The sequence below is a fragment of the Ochotona princeps genome, chromosome 15 (genome assembly GCF_030435755.1).
Source record: "Ochotona princeps isolate mOchPri1 chromosome 15, mOchPri1.hap1, whole genome shotgun sequence".
Classification (NCBI taxonomy): domain Eukaryota; kingdom Metazoa; phylum Chordata; class Mammalia; order Lagomorpha; family Ochotonidae; genus Ochotona; species Ochotona princeps.
In genome coordinates this window covers 8085410-8105215 of record NC_080846.1, presented here as the reverse complement: position 1 = coordinate 8105215, position 19806 = coordinate 8085410, and the positions used below count along the sequence as shown (strand labels likewise).

The window sequence follows — 19806 nt, the reverse complement described above, 5'->3', positions numbered from 1 at the left end:
CTAAACTCTGCCCCTGACTTCCCATAGGCAGCCCCGTCCTGGGCAGAGTCACCTGGGCTGCCCTGGGTAGAGGCATCCTGCAGACTCCTGTAGATTCCATAGCAACAGGGGGGAGTGGGATGGCACCTGACCCCCCCAACACACACATACACAACCCTGCCATGGCTCAGCGACAGTGCTCCCCTAACCTTTCCATGGAGCCAACGGAGCCCTGTGACCTGGGGTGACACAGGTGTCCCTGCTGGGCTGGGGGTTATGTGAGTTGCACCTAGGGAGAAACCTCCAATAAACAGATTGAGGGTTGGTTCCCTCCCCTCTCCAAGCCCATTTAAGCCCATCTAAGCCAGAACTAGGCATTCTGTGCATGTCCAAGGTAGGGCGATTGCCTCGCATTTGTTGAATGGATGCTGAGCCCCGGACGGTCCCCAGGGATACCCACAGCCCCGCCCATGTGCACTCTGGCTGCGATTTAACCATCAGCCTGCCTGCGGCCATCTTCCAGGTAAGAATGTCAGCAGACCTCAGTCCCGTGCGTATGCACCTGGCACAGAAGTGTTTGTGGTCTAGGGCATGCAGGTGGATGACAAGGTAAGTGTGTGGAAGTATTCCCCTAACCCTGAGCCCACTCTTCTGCAGGAGATGGCATGCTGGGGTGCACACCCGCAGCACCTTGATAAAAGAGGGTTTCGGTGTTCAAGAGGTGTCCATCCAGCAGTGGTGCCGTGCTGGCTCCGTGGCCGTGAACCGGGGTGTGGTCTAGGGTTTGGAGTCCTGCTCCTCCTCCTACCCCTCTCCCCACAGAGCCTGGTGTCCCCCTCCCTGCCACAGGGTGACAAAAACCAACAGACACTGAGAATTTGCAGGACCTTTTATTAAATCCAGGCTAGTTGCCCTCGTACCTGGGCAGGTACACACACTTGGCAGCTCCTTTCCACCCCACCCACTCACCCAGAGCTAGTCCCAGGCCTCCCCCCGGCCAGGGGCTGTTCCGGGATATGCAAGGGGGCAGGTGGTGGGACATGAGCCTTTTGGCCTGGGGTTTCGTCACTGCATGATTTGAGAGGAGAGGGTGAGGATGAAGGCGTGGCGGGGGCTCTGCAGGAGGGGGAGGAGTTGGGCTGGGATGGAGGCGGTGGTAGAGTTGGGTACTATCCACAATGTACAGGTCACAACGGGTGGTGTGTTCCTGCTTCCCACGGTGGTGACATCCCACAAGGGGCCTCCCCTGCCCACCTGTTCTAAATGAAGCAGCCATTCAAAAGCTCATCCTACACAGCTACATGGCATGGGGTGGGCCTGGCGACGGGGGCTAGCCCTGGAAGCCCAGCTCCTTGTACTTGGCAGCCATGTCATTCCGGAACAGCTCCAGGGCCTTGCTCATGGCCCCCTGGGCGTCGGCGCCGAAGTCCCCGGGGTGCTTGCTCTGCAGGACCTGGATAATGGCTTCTGAGATGAACTGCAGACAAGACATAGGAGAGTGCTGGTCACTGCCCGGTGTGTGTGGGGCAGCCATGGAGCAGAACCCAGAGCTCTGTGTTGTTATTCCTTTATGTCCACACCCAGTGTGACCAGCCACTGCTGTCACCTTTCAGAGGGGAAACTGAGGCACAGGGAGACAGAGCTGTGCACTGATGTCATGCAGCCAGGGAGAGGCACTGGAGCCCAGAGCCCACTCATGCCCATTGCCCTCAGGGTGGACTTAGCTGGCACCGACATGGGCTTAGGGTACCCCCAACATGAAGGCAACAGAGAAGATAGGGAAAGGTACCTAATCCAGGGGTTCAACACCAGAAATTCTAGAAGAAAACAGTTCTCCCTTTGTGTGTATTCAATGGCTTAGGATAGCTGCTATTATAAAGCCCTTATTTTTTTGGACCGGCACCATGGCATAGCAAATTAAAAGTCCACCTGTAGTGCTGGCATTCCATGTGGGCCCTCATTTGAATTCTGGCTGCTCTTCTGGCAGTCTAGCTCCCTGTTAATGTGTTTGGGGAAAGCAGCAGAAGATGGCCCAAGTCTCAGGACCCCAGTGTGCACGTGACATAAGGCAGGGATGGGGAAGTGTTAGCTCCAGGGGCACATCTTTGGGCAGCTTCCCAAATGCCCATGCCCTTGGTGTCAGTACACACACACGCTTCAGTTCACCTCCAATTTTCTAAGCAACAGTGGGATAGATTGTTGCACAGGGTAGCTGGGTAGCCAATTTTGCCCTTGGAGGGCCAGGTGCAGCTCAGGCCCATGCCCACAGTGGGGGTGAGTGGGGTCACACCTACAAGGTGAGGGCTTCTGGGACCCAGAGGTGCCCCTGGCTTGGCCTTCCCTGACTCTGGAGCCAAGTTGCTCCTACTCAGAATGTTGGGGCAGCTGGAGGATGAGGGAGTCATGAGCACCCTCAGTGGCTGCCATCCCTGCCTCCCTCCTAGCCATTGTCCCCTTTCTATAGGGAAGCCTGTGGTCATCGGGGCAACCCTGAAAGGGGGCAAGCCTGCAGGGAGAAGCTGTGGAGAGCAGGAAGATGCCCTCCCACAATTCAGGGGGTGGCTCATCTGGGACTCTGGTTAACACTCCTTCCCTCACTCCCTCCCGGTCCCCAGCCCCGGCTCCCTCCCTGTCCTCAGCTCCAGCTCCCTCCCAGCCCCCAGTCCCGGCTCTGCCTCCCACCTCCAGGTACTTGACCGGGATCTTGTGCTTGGTGGCATGCGACTGGGCCAGTGGCTTGAGCTCAGCCTCATGCTGGCCCTTCTTCTTCAGGATGCCGCCCAGTGCACTCAACACCGTGTTGCCATGCTTCTTCAGGTCGTCTGACCCCTTCATCTCATCCTCTGACTTGAGGTTCTTGAACTTGTCAAACTTCTCCAGGGTCTCAGGGTGATTCTTAAAGAGCCTGCAGGCACAGAAGGCTGCTGTGAGAGGCAGGCACACGGAAGGCGGGCTGGGGGAGTGAGGCAGGGCACCCCAGGCAATCCACTGCCTCTCTGGGCCTCGGCTTCTCCATTCTAGCAATGGAATGAGGAGATCACATCTCTACTCCTCAAATGGCCACAATAGCTGAAGCTGTACCGGTCTGAAGACAGGAGCTTCTCCTGGCTCTCCTATACAGGTACAGGGACCCAAGCACTTGGGCCATCTTCTTTCCCAGGAGCATTAGCAGGGAACTGGATGAGAAGTGGAGCAATGGGACTCAAACTGGTGCCTATATGCTAGTGCGCAGGCAGAGGCTTAGCCTGATATACCATGGTGCTAGTTCCTTTTGTGTTGGGAGCTGCCAAGCCCTCAGCCTACATTGTAGGGCTAATGAGCAGAGAGGAACCATGCTGAAACTAGATCTGAGTGACTCACAAAATCCCAGTGCCCGCTGGGGACCATTCCTTGGCTTCCTGCCCAGAGGTCAACCTTGAGCTGTTGACATCCTCTGGGCTGTGGGAGGCTCCCTCCTTCCTGCAGCAGCCATACCCCTGCAGAGCAGTCCTGGCAAGGGCCCCTGCCTCTCCTGCTGTCTCCCCAGCCCATGCAGAAACCATGGGGCCCACCCCAGCTCTGCCAGAAGGAGAGTGCCATCTTCTGTCAGGCACCCAGTGCCCACCAGTGGCCATGACAGGGGCCTGGGAGAGGAACACTGGGTCTCTCATCACCCTGCCTCGCTGCTGCAGTGGGCACCAGGGTCTTCTCGCCTGTGCATTTGGCCTAGAACAAGGGACAGGGAGGAGGGAATTGTACTGGAACTCAAGCCCAAGTCCATGTGCGCATGTCAGGATCTGAGCTATGTTGTGAGCAGGCGTGTGGTTGGTCAGGAGCCCCCCAGATGCCAGGGCAGAACGTGCTTGGAGATGTACACAAGATCAAACCCACACACACTCCCCCTCCTACACACACACACAATGGCACACAGTGAGCACCATTCATACTTGCTCTCTGAGCCACAGTCAGGGAGGCATCCACTCTGGATGGGAGCTGCTAGCGTGCTAAACCCGGCTGCTGCACATGCGCACGCACACACATACACACACACACACACACTCTGCTAGTCAACAGGACTCAACACAGCCAACCACACTGTCTCACGTTCACTCCTTTATTTTGTTTTAAAGATTTATTTTATTTTTATTTGAAAGTCAGATATACAGAGAGTAGGAGAGAGAGAGAGAGAGAGATCTTCTGTCTGCTGATTCACTCCCCAAGTGGCCTCAACAACTGGAGCTGAGCTAATCTGAAGCCAGGAACCCGGAGCCTCTTCCGGGTCTCCCACGTGGGTGCAGGCTCCCAAGGATTTGGGCCATCCTCGACTGCTTTCCCAGGCCACAGGCAGGGAGCTGGATGGGAAGCGGGGCTGCCGGGAAACGAACTGGTGCCCATATGGGATCTCGGTGCATGCAAGGTGAGGACTTTCAGTCACTAGGCTATCTCACCGGGCCCTCGTTCACTCCTTTAGAAAAGCCCGATGAGGCAGACCCTATGTCACAGACAAAGCCAGTCTGAGTGACTGTCCCGGGGCTTGGACTTGGGTGGTATGGCATCACAGTGACACTCTTGACAACTGTGCAGAGCTCACTGCTGTCACACAAAGACAGACACACACAGAGCAATGACTGGACACAAGGCACACACATGTGTGCTCTTGTAGATGCCAACACACGTGAACAGCACACAGCCACACACATGGACAGACACACACACAGGGCGTGCAGCTGTGGGCACGGAGCGAGGCTCTGCCCCAGCATGCCAGGCCCACCCCCCGCTGTCCCCCAGGGACCTCGTCCAAAGCTTTGTGCGTCACTGACAGCTCGTCTCTGGCACCTCCCGTTCAAGGGTCCCCGAACCTCCTGACTATTCTTATCTGGCGACAATGATCCTGCCATGCCTGCTGACAGGCACGAGACCTGGCATCCCCCCAGAAGGGCCAAGGTCAAGACGCTGGCAGACCGCGAGGCCGGGCTTCAAGGAGGCTGGGCACCCCAGCTGCCCGTTTCCCCAACGGCCATGGCAGGAAGCATAGGACTGAAGTTTCAGAAGCTGAGTTCTGATCCGGGCTCTGTCGCTGACGTGCGGTGTGACATAGAGGCTCACGCCACATCTCTGGCTCTCAGCTCACTCCCATATCAATGGGAGGTACTAGTCTAGCTGATCTCTCAACCTCCAGAAGACTTAGCCTGTCTCACTTCCCAGTCTCAGTAGGACACAGCCAGAGGGGAACCCATGGCCCAGTGGACAGTGCAGGAGAAGAAGGTCCCTTGGGATCTACCAGGCCATCCCATGTCCAGAGGAAGGTGGCCATGGCCTGCTAACTTCCAACCCATGGCCCTGTCCAGCCCCCTCCTGGGATGCTGACACTTGTTCAGACCCGTGAACGTCCTACTGACTCTTTCAGGAACAAAAAGCCAAGTGTAGGTGGGGCGCCTTGCCGGGCGCGGCGAGGCTGTGGCTGGCCCGGCTCTGTGGCCGAGAGTAGAGGGGCAGGAGTTTGTATCCAGCCTCTGCCAACCAGCTGAGCGGCTCCAGGCAGGTCACCCAGCACCTCGTCCGCTGTGGGGACACTGAGCATCTCAGCCTCAGGGGGTCCCCAGACATGTGAGTCACCACACACCGAACACACCACAGGACGTGTGCTGCAGAGACGCTTGCAGTAGTCCTCCTTCCCACCACTGTCAGCTGCATGGACATGCTGTCTTCATCGCCACCACCACCATCATCATCACCGTCATCACCACTGTCTTCATCATGTTATCCCCATCATCTTCATCATCACCATCACCACCATCATCATCCTCATCGTTGCCACCACCATTGGCACCATCCTTGCACCTTCCCCATGGATACCATCAATATCAGCAGGAACTCCAAGTTGTGCCTGTTGCTGACACTGATGGCTGAGACTGCTGGTCTCCCTGGACTGTGAACAGCAGTGGCAGCCAGCAGGTGGCTTTCAAACTTTGCATGCTATAGACCCGTTTGTTTCAACAAGAATGCCCAAAGAAACATCCCCCAAAGATGACAGGGTAAGACAAGGAAAGGCAGGGGTGTAGAGCCCACCCAGCAGCCCCCTCCCTCCTGCACCCCACACCTTGAGCCGGCCTCGCCTGACTGTGCTCCCAACACACAGCATGATGTGGTGGTCATGGGTCCTAGAATTCCATGACCACCACATCACCATGTGTGGAGCTCAACATGAGGCACCCTCTCTTATAACCTATGGCTCTGGAGAAATGACCTTGGCCAGGTCACCAAGCACAAGCAGGGACAGTGTCTGGTGCCCGGAGCCCTCCAGGATGCCCACTCCTGAGAGGGCATTGTGCAAGCTGAGATTCAGCACCCTCCTGCACCCCAAAGGTCTCCCCCAACACCCCCATGCTGAGCGGACAGCAGCAGCCTGCGTGGCCACAGTGTGTGTCAAGGCCCAAGACATGACACACTCAGGGCCCTCTGGGGCCTTCGCAGAGGTTGGCAGTGCCTGGTATCAGGTCTCATCCCTGGTGCCTGGCCCCTGGCAGGCCTCTGCGACCCAACCCAGGGAGGGAGGAAATAGCTCCCTCCATGACGCAATGCCCCAAGTCTCCTTCAAGATGTCCAAGCCGCCAGTTCAGGGCTGGCAGCCCACAATCACCTTGGAAAGACCCCTGCTTGGCACATGCCGGTTCCAACCCACAACAGCCCTGCCTCATCTGTGGTGGCAGGAGGGAGGGTGGACTCAGAGAAACCCTGGCTTTAAAGAGGGGGGGCACCTGTGAGGCCATGGCATACACATCCTCCAGCAACAGAGAATGCGAGGCCAGAGAGGGGAAGAAACTTGCCCAAGGTCACCCAGCAGATGAGCTCAAGACTGATGCACACTTGGGAGTGGGGCACGTTCATCCAATCTGATGGAGAACATTGCTGCCCAGGCAGGGGCAGGGGCAGGGGCAGAAAGTCGCAGGGGAACACCCTGACATGCCATGCCGAGAGGGTCTGTCCTCCCTCCAGTGGACCTAACTGGGGCCATTAAGAACTGGAACTTCAGATGAAGGAGCTGAGAGCAACAAGTTTCTTCCCCAAGGAGGAGGGCACTGCAAAAAAGGCACTGCCCCATGGGAGCCCAAAAGGACATCTGAGTGGGAGCAGGGCACAGGGAGACTGGCAGGGGATACCTGGGGCGGTGGGGACAGCTCAGACACAAGGACAAAGTCCCGCAAGAAGTAAAGGCCAAGGGCAATTCACGGGCTTGTGGCCACCCTGGGACCTGTCTCCTCCCACAGCAGACAGTTGCCCAGGACACAGAGAGAGGGCTGGAGGGAAGAAGGCTCTTGTACCACTTGGGGTCGCAGAGTCTGTGTGCCACCCACAGCTGTCGCCATGGACGACACTCCGACACTTGGTTCGTCGAGGGCAGCCACATCACTCCAGCTCTCACATTTAAGACTCACTTGATATCAAAGGTCCCTCCAAGGGCTTCTCTCTCCTCTCTCTCGTTACAAAAGTCCCCCATCCTAAATTCATCTAGAATAGTCGCTGACAGTCTAGAACTTGCTTTACAAAGTATGTTCTTTGTAAGATCTTCAAAAGATTCATGGAAGGTGTATCTTTTGAAAAATAAACAACAACAAAATAGCTAGACATAAATTACAAAGCTTGTTTGCACCAAATTGAACCTCTCTTTTAATTCTCTTGTCCCTGGGGCACTTTGTGGTGCCCACTTGTATGCAAGCGTCCCCTGTGACTTAGGACTCAGGACTGCCCCCCATCACTCACTGGGGGGGTGGAGGCGCTGCTTCCCCAAGCTCACACAGCTGCTCCACGGCAGAGCCAGGTCTATAGCCGGGTCTGTCCCCAACTTGAAGGAACCTGAACTCTGCAGAATTGAGTACACTTGGGACTCCGGGCATGTCCTTGCCCGCTCAGGTCCCATTTGTCCTTGTCTTGTAAGGGAGGTGGCAGGATCCCATCTAGGCCTTCGTAGGGGGTGCAACAGGCCTCCAGGGTCTGAGCCTCAACTTTCACCCACTCTCCCCTGGCAGCTGGCATCAGCCTGGGCAGAAATCCAATTATTGGCACCCCTAAACCAGCAAGATCAAAGAGAGGCTAAAGCCAGTGCAGCCAACTGGTCTACCCCAGGGTGGCTACCTTGCTGCTGAGTGCCCTTCTTCTCCAGGGTGTGGGCCAATAGGAAACAGCACGACCTTTTTTACCTGATGAGGACTTCCTGCCCGTGGCCGGCGAGGTCAGCCTCCACCTTCCCCCAGACATTCAGAACCAACTGCCACTCGCCATCGCTGAGCCCCATGGCTTTCTGAAGAAGACAAGAAGCGCGGGCGTGGGTTGGCTGGGTGCTCTGGTAGTGACAGCTGGGCTCTGCAGGCTGCCTGGCCCCAAAGGGGCTTTTATACCTCGCCCTGGCTGGCCGTGGGTCACTGATGGCGCGTGCCCGCCCTCCTCCTCCCCGCCCTCCTGGTCCTTGTCTCTCATGCGGTGTTCTAATCTCTGCCTTTCTCTAGCCCTCACATGGAAAACTATTTGGGACAGGTGCCATTGTGGGGAGGCAGGACAAGTCAGGCCACAGGGGAGGGAGGGAGGCGGCGGGGGTAGGGGGACAGGCTGAGCCAGGGTTCCCGTCATCCAGAGAAAGGGCACCACCAAGGCCAGGGCCAGAGCCTGAAACCCAATGCCCCAGCTGTCAGCCATCCCAGGAGGACCTGTCGCTGTGTCTGAGCTGGGGCAACAGGCGCCTGGGAGGCCCCGGGGACAGTCCTGGCCCCTTGTGGGCCCCTGGTGTTCCTTCTACCCTTTCCAACAGGTGCCCCTCATGTGGCCCAAAGTGACCGGGAGCAGCCCATGGGTGGGCTGGGGGTGGGGGCAGGCCAGGCACGTCCAGCACCTTCAAGAGAACATCTGGCTTCATGCCACTTCCCTCTGAAAAGCTGCACTTGACCTACACCTTCAAAGTACAGTGCGTGCTCCCTCCGCCCTTGCCTTAACTCCCGCTGTGTTAGACTTCCAGATTTTTGCACCTGCTTCTCCAGGACTGCAACAACAGCCGATTCCCACAGACACTGCTGGCTGCCAGGCCCTGCTCCAAGGACCGTGTATGCACTGCTTCACCCAGCACCCCGGGAGCCATGCATGGCACAGACCAACATGGACTCCGTGTAAACAAGGCATAGTTAGGGGAACTGGTGGAACTGTTTCTCAGAACCCTGAGAGAAGGAGGACTCTGTCTCCCTGTTCTGTGCATCTCTTGGGCCTCACTCAGTGCCTGGAGCAGGTGTGAACTGAACCCATGTTTGCTGAGAAAATACAGTTTACATCCACACATCCACCCCAGATCCATCCATCTACCCTCCATCCATCCACTCATTCCTCTACCCATCACTGCATCTGTTTGTCCATCTACCCACTCATTGTCCATTCATCTATCACTCACTGAGCATCCAACTGCCCATTCACGCACCCACCCATCTCCCACCCCACACACAGAATCCCTATTGTGTGTCAGACACTACACACTGGCAATCACAAGACCAAACAAAACCCATCCCTGCATTGAAGAGACCCACAGTGTCCTGGGGGAGGTAGGTGAGAGGAAGAAACCTAGGGCAGCTGGTCGAGGCCAGGGGAAGGTACGCCCGAGCCCTTCCCTACGGGCTCCCTGCGGGCTGCACAGTGTACAAGGTGCTCCCCCAGAGACGGGGCGAGCGCTTCCCATCCTACAGCTGCGGAGGGCAAGGTTCAGCAGGGGGAGGGAAGGAGCTCTCCCGATTGTAGCAGTATTGGCTGTCCGGCTCCCTCAAGCATACATATGTCTCCCCTAAACCTGATGTTGGGGCCAGGGCTGGTTCCTGACCCAGGCCAACCAACAGGCAGCCTGTATTTGAACAGCCATTGTCTGTTAGCCCCATTAATCAGTTTCGTGCTCCAAACATGAGCTGGCCTGTTTAAGAAGGATCAAGTAGGAAGAAATGTGTGGAAAGGAGTCAAGTTCATGGCCGCACTGGGTAGGCACCTCAGGTCACGGGAAGCCATGAGCTGCCACCTCCCACGTGATCATCGCGTACCCTGCATGGAGTCCTCCATCTCAGGAGTCAGCTGACCCCAATGCCCACCAAGCACAGGCCCTTGGGCACTTGCCACGTCCACCCAGCAGGGTGTACCAAGACCTCAAAGAACCTGTCCAATTCCAGCAGCAGCCAAGCCAGAAGTTAAAGCTGCCGTAGGGGCATCATTCATTCACTCACTCATTAGTTCATTCAACAGCCCCATCCTGGGGTCCACGCAAGCATTCAGAGAGAGGTGAAACTCCCACAAGGTCTGCCTGGGCCTCGGACCCTTGTTGGTCTCTGTCCCTCCTTTTTCTCACTTGCTGGGAGGTGAACTTGGTGTCAGCTGAGGGACAGGAGGGGGGAGTCAGGACCACCTGCCCTGGGGCACATTCTGGTTTTCACTCACTCGTGGAGTCCTGGTCCCAGCTGATTCCGCCCGCACAGTGGGCATTTTCCCAGCCTTCCCCTGCTTGCCCTTCTAAGTGTCTCTGCAGCCCTGGGCCTGGGCTGTCCACGGTTGCCTCCGGCCCCTCCCAGGCTTCTCCTCTGCCCGCCAGGCTCCCAAGGTGGCTGGGGACGGCCCACAGGACTGTCAATCTTATCTACCTGTTAGCACAGCTCAAGTGTGTCCTAGGATGCTCTCACCCACCTTGCAAGCACCCCTGTGAACTGCTCATGGAAACGTGGGGCCCTGGAGCCCACAGATCTCTGGAGTTTTACCATTTAAGCTAATGGCCAGGGGCAGCCCGCAGCTGTTCGTATTCAGGCATCAATACAACAGCGTGGCTGCCCCACGGTTGCCATGGCTACCTGGAGTCACCAGCTCTGTTTGGGGGCTATTATTATCCCTTTGATGGCCTTCCCTGTGGCCTGGAGAGGGAAGTACGATGGGCAATCCAGGCTGCCGTGAGTGCAGAGCAGTCTGCACCCCCCAAACACGTACACACACACACACACACAATAGTGAAGTCAGGCTGCCTGTGTGTGCAGAGCCTTGCACACTCCACATGCGCACAAACACAACGCACACTCACAAGCTAGCTTGATGCCCTACAGGGGGAGTCCCCCTCCCCCTAAAGAAAGCGTGTCCCCCTTCCTTCTTCCCTCTCTCATGTTCCAGAATTGGGGACCTGCGGAGTCATCCTCAGGTCCAAGTTCTGGGGCCTTGAGATCCAAGGACTGATACTCTAGACCGCCAAGAGGGGGTCTTACCCTGGATGGGTCTAGAACCCCCCGTTCTAGGTTCTAGATGCACAGAAAGCTGGAGACAGCTCTAGAACTTCCAGGGGCAAAGAACCTGGAGGCAAAGCAAGGGTTTCAGCAGTGCCTTGTCCAGTTTCCCAACACTAGCCATCACCTGGTCCCTGCTTGAAAACCTGTGGGAACGGTGCGCTCACTCCCAAAACTTTAAAAACTTTTCTTTTTAAATTATTGAGCCCACATTTGCCTCCTGGTCATGCTCACCCTGCCATCCTGGCTCCGCTGTCTCCCTGGGGACCAGTGACGCACGCGCGTGGGTAAGTAAACATCAACACTCCTTGGCAAGAGAAGTGCCCAAGGTGTGCTCCGTCAAGCAGCCGTACACAGAAAGGGCCTTCCATGGGCGGAGGGGTCATCTTCTGGTTGGGAGGACGAAGAGCTAAGCAGCAGCTCAAGTTCAAAGCTCTGACTTTGAAAAGCGAAAGTGAGGACTTCATGATGCAGAATTGCTGCTGACACCACGCCAGTTCCGCCGCCAGAACCCACAGGGTTGCCACCTGCTCCTGAGAATCAACAGGAATGCCATCCTTTTCAACCTAAGACTCTCTGGATCCATGCTATGTTTCCAGAGCTCCGTCCCCTGCCCCTGCCGAGCACCTGCACTGGCCAGGGTAGTCAGGAGTCCAGACTGGTGAGAAAGGCGGCTCTACCAACTTCAGCCTCTGGCACTTCCCACCCCTCGGCACCCGTGCCCAAGGCAGACCTAGCGAGGGTATGGCAGCACCCACCACACGGTGTGAGCCCCAGCAAGGGCTCAGAGTTCAGCCAGGGTTCCTAGCAATCTGCCCGCAGGGCCATTATGATTCTCCTATGACTGCTACTAAGAGGCAGCTTGGCCCCTCTAAAGCAGAGGTCCGCTCAATTTGATCCCTTCCTCCTGCTCCTGGGAGTGTGCTTCCGGGAGGACAGGCTAGGCACGGCCTGTGTCTGCCCCACACCCCGCTCGGTTCCTGGCCAGGTCCGCTCCCCTGAGCCAGCGCCAGGGTAGGACTGGGCGCCCGGGCTGCGGCCAGGGAGTTTGCAGGACCTGCACGACAGCCCCTCCCTGGGGAACCCCCAGCCCCCGCCACCAGAGGTCATACTAACCGCAGTGCCCCTGGTCCGGGTGCAGCCGCACCCCTGCACCCAGGGCCAGGGCCGATGGGGGAGGCGGCTTCTCGCAGCGAGAGGAGCAGGGAACTAAAAATACAATTGCTGCTCCTCCCCCTCAGGCCCACTGGGGCACGTCGGAGGAGGAGGAGGTTTGGCGGGGACAAAGGGATCCTAATCCGCGGTCAACAGGTGCAGCAGGGGACAGGGCCTGCTCCCCCAACCCCGCCCTGGGCCGCTCCAGAGCCAAGACGGCTCCGGTCTCCCGTCTGGCCCCACCTTCCCAGCTGCTGTCGCCTGCTGGGGACCCGGCGCCACCTCTGCTGTCCCCACTACCCCTCCTTGAGGCCCCTCTCCCAGGAGCAGCTGCCCGTTGAGGCTTCTCCCTCCTCTGCTCGGCAGGTGTGTCCTCTTCGCCCTCGGGGCTCCCGCTGGGCACTTCACTTCTTGATTCGCTCGGCTCAGGCTTCGGCCAGGGTGGGGACAGGGGGCTCCCCTCCATTTTCAGCTTGCCCGTCCATCCACGCGGACATTACTCCTCCCAGGAGTCAGGGCCGCCCAGGGCCCGCTTGCATCTGCCACCTTCGGTCACCTTAGGCCTTGGGACACGGAGGCCCCGAGAGGTGGAGGGACCTGGCTCAAGACACACAGCTGCCAAAACTAGGATGGAGCCTGGATGACCCGTACGGGGCCGGCCGGTAGTTCACGGCCAAGACCTGCTGTGGTTCCTGGAACCTTCCCTCTCGTCCTCTTCCCCTGCAGACAGCGGAAAGACCTGGGCCCATTCGCTCTTAGAAGGTTGATTTTCTGCTTCGGAGCGGGGCCGGGGTCTGCAGGCGGGCCAGGGCAGGTCCGGCCCCGGCGCACCCGCACGGGTACTGCTGCCCTCTGGTGGCCACGAGGAGCTTCTGCGCGCTCCCAGCTCGCTGGCCTCCTCGCTGGCGAGACAAGGGGTAGCTAGCTAGTTGCTTTTCTTCCCTTTTAAAAAATGTATTTGGAAAGCAAAGTTACAGCGAGCGAGCGAGCGAGCTTCCGTCTGCTGTTTAACTCCCCAAATGGTTGCAAAGGTGGTGCCATCTGGGCCGGGCTAGAACTGGGAGCTTCCTTAAGGTCTCCCACGTGGGTGCAGGGGACCAAGCTTTTGGGTCATCCTCCCCAGCTTTCCCCGGCGCAGTAAACAAGGAGCCGATGGGATGTGGAGCAGCGCCCAGAGGAGATGTTGTCACTGCAGACAGCCACTTGAAACAAACAATTCTGTTTTTAAGTGGGTTATACCATTGCTTGTGACACCAGCAGCCCGTGTCAGTGTCTGACTTGAGTCCCGGCTGCTCCTCTTTGGACTCAGCTCCCTGCTAATGCACCTTGGAACGCCATGGGAGTGGCCCAAGTGCTTGGGGTCCCTGCCAGCAGAAGGCGGAGGGCATAAACTCTGCTTCTGCCCCACTGGAAGGAATGTGATCACATGATCGATTCAGCTACAAGGGAGTCTGGGAGGAGTCTTGGGCTCCATGACCAGGGCAGGACTAAAACTAGGGGCATCCATCGTTAAGGGAGAGAGGGAGGAGGAGAGATGGAGGCCTTTGGCGGGGGTAGGGGGAGGTCGGGCTGGAAATGTCCTTAGTTGGTTCTCCACGGGCTGAGTGGGTCATGTAGGGTTCAGAAACTCCTGGGGAGTACATTGAGAGAAGTGGAGGTGGCTGGTGGTCCCCCACTGGCCTGGACAGGAAGAAAACAAGCTCACAGCACAGCACAGCACTTGGCAGCTAGGGGCAGAAGACCAGGACCACGCACTTGGACAATACAGAATTACAAATGGCCAGGGGACAAGATGATCCAACTGACATGCAGAGGTGTCCTGGCCCCAGACCAAAGCAGTCACCTACAGCAGGGAGCTGGAGGCCCAAGGGTGCACACACCCAAAGATCCTCCCCTTCCTCCACCCTCCTTTCCCACTTGCCTGGCTCCACCTTGGAGCAAAGAAGGGGTGGCGGTGACTGGAGGGGCAGGACTGCTAAGTACTTTCTAGAACAGTCTGGGATCCCTCACAGGCTCATCTAAGCTGCCCCCACCGCCAAGGCCCTCCCCACACGGCCGTGATGGACAGCAGAGGGTAGTCATCAAGGCTTTGGGTTTTGGAACTAGTTACTGGGGCTTTCGAATCCTTGTTCACTGTTTGTCGGCTTTGACACCCAGAGCAAGTAGGTGGCTTGGTTGGTCACCTGCTGGGTGGCAGCGTCTACAGTGCCTGCCTCACAGCGCACACATGGCCAACACACTGTGAGGCCCTGGGGCCACGTGACCTCTTGGACTCACCACAGATGACAGAGCCGCCAGTGCTCCCGAGTATCTGCCCTTAACCTCCACCTGTTCTGCCCTCAGTAAACCATGCCCCTCTCCCAAGGGGGCAGGTACCATGTCTGCCCAGCATTGCTGAGGCTTGCAAAGGCCAAGTTCACTCTAATAATCCCAGATCACGCCCGCACTTCCAGTACCTGCTGCCAGACTCTTGCTGGCTTCCGAGGGTCCGCAGCTCCCTGGGTGCCACCGTTCACGGATCCCTCACTGCTCCTTAGCTAGGAGGGACTCAATGCTTCTGGGGCTTCAGAGACCACCCCCCCCCCGGGAAATCTGCATCATAACTTATCATTGTGATGGACACACTGTGCTTATTCACAATTGAAGGGTAGGTTGACTGAGTCATTCATTCATTCATATAACCGTATCTGCTGAGTACCTCTTCTATATCGGGCGTGTAACACTTTTTAAAAGATTTATTTTTATTTAACAGGCAGATTTTACAGAGAGAAGGAAAGACAGAGACAGATCTTCCATCCACTAGTTCATTTCTCTAATGGCAGCAATAGCCAGAGCTGAGCCAATCTGAAACCAGGAGCCAGGAGCTACTTCTGGGTCTCCCATGTGGGTGCAGGGGGCCCAAGGACTTGAGTTGCTTTCCTAGTCCCTTAGCAGGGAACTCGATCAGAAGTAGAGCATCTGGGACTCAAACTGGAGACCATACAGGATGTCAGCACTTTAGGTAGAGGATTAACCTACTTTGCCACCTCACAAACCCCAGTGTGCAGCATTTTTAGAAACCTCCCCAAAGTCAGCAGCTGGTAACATCAACTGTACCTACTGAAGCCCAAATGCAGAGGGGCAGGCTGGGGACATGCAGGGGTCCTCTACCCTGGTCAGGTGGAGTAGGTGCTGAGCTCCAAGGTGGGGAGGGGGCTGTTGGCCCAGCCTCAAAGTGGCAGGAGGGAGGGGCCCTTCCTGGCTGGTGATGGCCTGCTCTGGGGAAGAGGTCACATTGTCCCCAATCCCAGCCACAGCATCCCTGCTCCCATCCACTGATCCACAGAGTCCATAGGCCACCCTGGACACCCAGGGAGGGACGAGGACAGAGGCCAGTGGATTTCGTCCCAGGAGAGCCAGAGAACACGGCACAGGATCCAAACAGGTGCATTTGGCACCAAGATGGGTGAGATTTGGCACCCGAGATCACCTGCTCAGACCCTGCTCAGACTCAAGCCCTAGCTCGGGGGAGGGGCAGGATTGGACAAAGGGTCTCAGTCATATCTCCTTTTCTGTTCCAAGTCTCAGTTCTGTCCGTTGAAAAACAGTGACAGCCGCAGACGAACCTCGCAGAGCCTGAATTAAGCTAAATGCAGAGCCCCGGTGAGACGAGGCGTGCTGCAGCTCAGCCCAGCAGCCGTGGTGCATGGTGTGCTGTGCAGATCCACGCTGGGGTCCACACCTGCGGGAACATGCTGTGTTGAACCATGCTGGTTTCCAGAAAATGGGGCTACAAGGGAGCCCCGCACGTCCCCACCCATTCTGGAAGCCACTCCTCATGGTGATGAGGTCAGGGGTTATTCCCTGGGCCACCAGCTGGAACCCCACCCTTGCCAGGGCAGTGGGGTGTCCACAACCACAGTGGGAGGAGGCCACAGCAGCACTTCTTGGAGCCACTCTCAGCGGAATACAGAAACAAACCCTGAAGAGAGGAACCCAGTCCAACCCTGCCCATTCTAGCCCAGCCCAGCCCAGCTCAGCCCAACCCAGTCCAACCTAATTCAGTCCAGCCCAGCCCAGCCTAGTTCAGGCTAGCCCAGTCCAGTCTAGCCCACCCCAGTCCAGCCCAGTCCAGCCTCTCCCACCCCAATCCAGCCCACAGGAAGCCCTGCCATCCCAGAGGGCCACTATAGGGAGCACCTACTCTCTGTGCCCACAGGAGCACGCCTCCTCCCATGGCCTGGCCTCTTTAGAACATTCCAAAGTGACTCCTCTGTTGTTGCAGAGTGGGCTGCTCAGCCAGGGAACGAGGCACCCAGGTGCCCTCCTGCCTCCCTCCCCCTAGAGGCCCAGCTGCCAGAGGAAAGACCACTTTACAAAATGCCAGGCAGGTGGCAACTGACAAAATCGCCTCTCAATGATTATCAATCTCCCAGAGTGCATGTGTGTGTGGACTTGTTCGAGGCCTTTCTTTTTGAGATGCAGGTGCTTACCGAGAGAAGCAGAGATACAGAGAGGGAGAGAGCGCACGCTCTTCAATCCACAGCTTCAGTCCCCAAAAACCTGCAACAGCCAGGGCTGGGCCAGGCCAAAGCATCAACTCCATCTGGGTCTCCCACACGGGTGGCAGGAGCCCACGCACCCGGGCCGCCTTCTGCTGCCTTCCCAGAAGCAACAGCAGGGAGCTGGATTGAAGTGGAGCGCTTGGAACTCAAACCTGTGCTCACCTGGGGTGCTGGTCAGTGCAGGCTACAGCTTAACATTCAGCAACACAATGCCAGCCACAGGTCGCCCCTTCATTTGGGTCCTGTTTCATCTGCCTTCCAGCCTCATGCTTCCAGTGAGGGGAAGTGCCTTAAATCCACACAGGCCTATGTTCTCTACCGGGTAGAAGGTGGGTCCAAGCGTAACACAGCCCTGGGCACAGGCCTCCTGTCTCTATGACTCTTGGATCGTCAGGAGCCTCAAATCTCCACTGAGACAAACCCTATGTCCGTCTATACCCTCAGCCCTTCTAAGAAGCCTGGAGAGCAAATGAAACTGGAGCAGTCAAGGCTACAGCTGCAGCAGAACAAGAAGCAGCCAGGGTCTCGGCCAGCCAGACCTGGGGCTCATGGGATCAAGTTCATGGCTGCTCTCTCCCCTAATTTCTGCAGGACCCCCAGGGCAAAGTGCACAGGGCAGGGATGCATTTGGCAACTTGCACCTGCTGGGCGGTATGGGCTCAGCTGTCCCTCCTTACTGTGGCTGGGGAAACTTCCAGCACTTCCCTGCCCCGCCCCTTGCTGAGGCTCCCTGCCCTGCCAGCTCCCAGGGTGCCGTCCAGGAGCCTGAGGCTGGGAGGAGGAGAACCGGGCCAGCAGGGTCTGTGTTTGTTGCCATCTGAGCTGCCAAGTGCCATGGCCACCACCAGGCCAAAGGGAGCAGTCAGCAGCTCAGCCACCTGATTCCTGCAGCTGGGGCTTCTGGGGCAGCCCTCAGAGGAGGGGACACCGAGTGCCCAGTGAGAGGCCCCGAGGACAGAGAGCAACTTGTTCATAGGTGGGGGTGGGGATAACTCACCCACAACAGAAAGGGCTCCGTGCACAGCGTGGTGATATTAAGCAATCTGCTTGGGTCTTGCATGTGGCTCAAAAGGCTAATCCTCCCCCTTCAAGCTGCATGTGGGTGCCAATTTGTATCCCAGCTGCTCCACTTCCCATCCAGCTCCCTGCTTGTGGCCTGAGAAAGCAGTAGAGGATGGTCCAAAGCCATTGGCTTAGTTCCAGCAGACTGACTCAGCTGTGGCTGTTATGGCCAGCAGGTGGAAGAGGTTTCTCTCTCTGTAAGCCTGCCTTTCCAATCAAAATAAATAAACAAATAAGCAATGTGCTGTACAAACAACACCACTCTCCATCATTTATTTATTTATTTATTTTTATTTCTACTAGAAAGGCAGCGTTACAGAGATGGGAGGAGAGAAAGAGAGATCTCCCTTCTGCTGGTTCACTCCCCAAATGACTGCAATAGCTGGAACTGAGTTAATCCAAAACCAGGAGCCAGGAACTTCTTCCGGGTCCCCCACATGGGTGCAGGGTCCCAAGGCTTTGGGCTATCCTCTGCTGCTTTCCCAGGCCATAAGCAGAGAGCTGGATGGGAAGTGAAGCAGTCAGGACATGAACTGGCACTTCTGTGGGATGCTGGCACTGCAGGCAGATGAGAAGTGTGAACATGACTGTGCCAGCCCCAGCTTACATGTTTCTGTCCATTCACAGTTGAAGGACGCTTCAACCGTGACACTTTCTGCTGTCATAAATAAGGCCTGAGTGCTCATGCCCAGGTGTTGGCGCCAACCTGTACTTTCACTTTCCTTGGTCTATACCCAGGCAAACATTCCCCGGTAGCGTAATCTAAGCTCTTTTGGTGCAAAGAATGCATGTATCTTATAGAATTCTCACCCGTTTGGGACTCAAATAAATTTTCTGCTCTTTTCTATTGAGCTGGAGTGCATATCTCAGAGGTGATCGGTTGTGATGTAACCTGCCCTGGGAGTCCAAGTTCAGGTCCTCCTACCTGTGCAAGAGTCCGTGCCCATTGCCCGAAGGCTGGGAGTGCATCCTCTCGCTCCCATGCCCTCCCACTCCCATGCACCTCTTCCCCCTCTTCCCTGCTTCCACCCCTGAGGATACAGCAAGAATGCCCTCACAGCAGGTGTCCACCCCTGGACCTGAGCAGCCTGCAGCCAGTGAGAAATCCTGCTGCCGCCCCAGGCATTCCGTATGGCAGCACAGCAAGCCCCTTCTCCCCTCCCCTGTGAGCCAAAGACAAGGACCCCACCTCTCTGCCCTGTACCTGAAGCGAGATGCCGGGGAGGTGGGTTGTTGGGGTGCTTTCTGCAAAGGCTAGCCACAGGCGGGGTCTGAAAGGCAGCATGTCAGCCCCACCCCTAGGTCCTAGGAGCTAGAGGGCGTTGGTTCCCATCTTGTCTCATGGCTGGCATTCATCTTCAGAGTGGCCCCCTCGGGCTTCCCCAACTCAGGGATTAAGGGCAAACAAACAGCTGGCAGGCCCGGGGCGGGGGCCTGCCTGTATTCACAGTGTGTCCCAGTCCAGGAAGCATTCAGGAAGGAGGAGGGCTGCATTCATAGTCTGGGATTCCCAGACTATGCCCAGGATGGAAAGGCCCCTCGAAGACGCTCAGCAGCCCGCAGCCTCTCTTGGCTGCATCCTCCCAATTGCCCAGGGCCCAGGGCGTGGAGATTCCAAGCTGTGGGTCATCACCACTACTAGAGTTCTTGATCTGCTGGCCGTCAGATCTGAGGGCTACCCAGAACTGTCTTGAGTGGAACCTGTAGGATGCCATGTTGTTGCAGTTCACTGAGACAAAAATGAGTTCACCCCCAACTCCATACATGTGAAGTCCTGACCCACTGCCCTTGCCTTCTTGATCAAAATGGTA

General features: G+C 57.1%; 1 protein-coding gene across 1 annotated transcript; it reads right to left on the bottom strand.

The window, feature by feature from the left end:
* Nucleotides 1-853: 853 nt before the first annotated feature.
* Nucleotides 854-8334, bottom strand: MB (myoglobin). The gene is made up of 3 exons (XM_004589553.3): nt 8157-8334; nt 2662-2884; nt 854-1456 (listed from the first exon to the last, which is right to left on the bottom strand). The coding sequence occupies exons 1-3, from the start codon at nt 8249-8251 to the stop codon at nt 1310-1312; spliced, it is 465 nt and encodes a 154-aa protein (XP_004589610.2). The 5' UTR covers nt 8252-8334; the 3' UTR covers nt 854-1309.
* Between the last annotated feature and the right edge of the window lie 11472 nt (nt 8335-19806).

What these genes read in the sequence shown, in the direction of transcription:
- MB (XM_004589553.3), bottom strand. Translation starts at nt 8,251, where the DNA reads ATGGGGCTCAGCGATGGCGAGTGGCAGTTGGTTCTGAATGTCTGGGGG. An exon ending in GGGCAGGAAGTCCTCATCAG is followed by an intron (nt 2,885 to 8,156) that starts GTAAAAAAGGTC and finishes CTGTGCCTGCAG; the next exon opens with GCTCTTTAAGAATCACCCTG. An exon ending in TCCCGGTCAAGTACCTGGAG is followed by an intron (nt 1,457 to 2,661) that starts GTGGGAGGCAGA and finishes TCTTGTCTGCAG; the next exon opens with TTCATCTCAGAAGCCATTAT.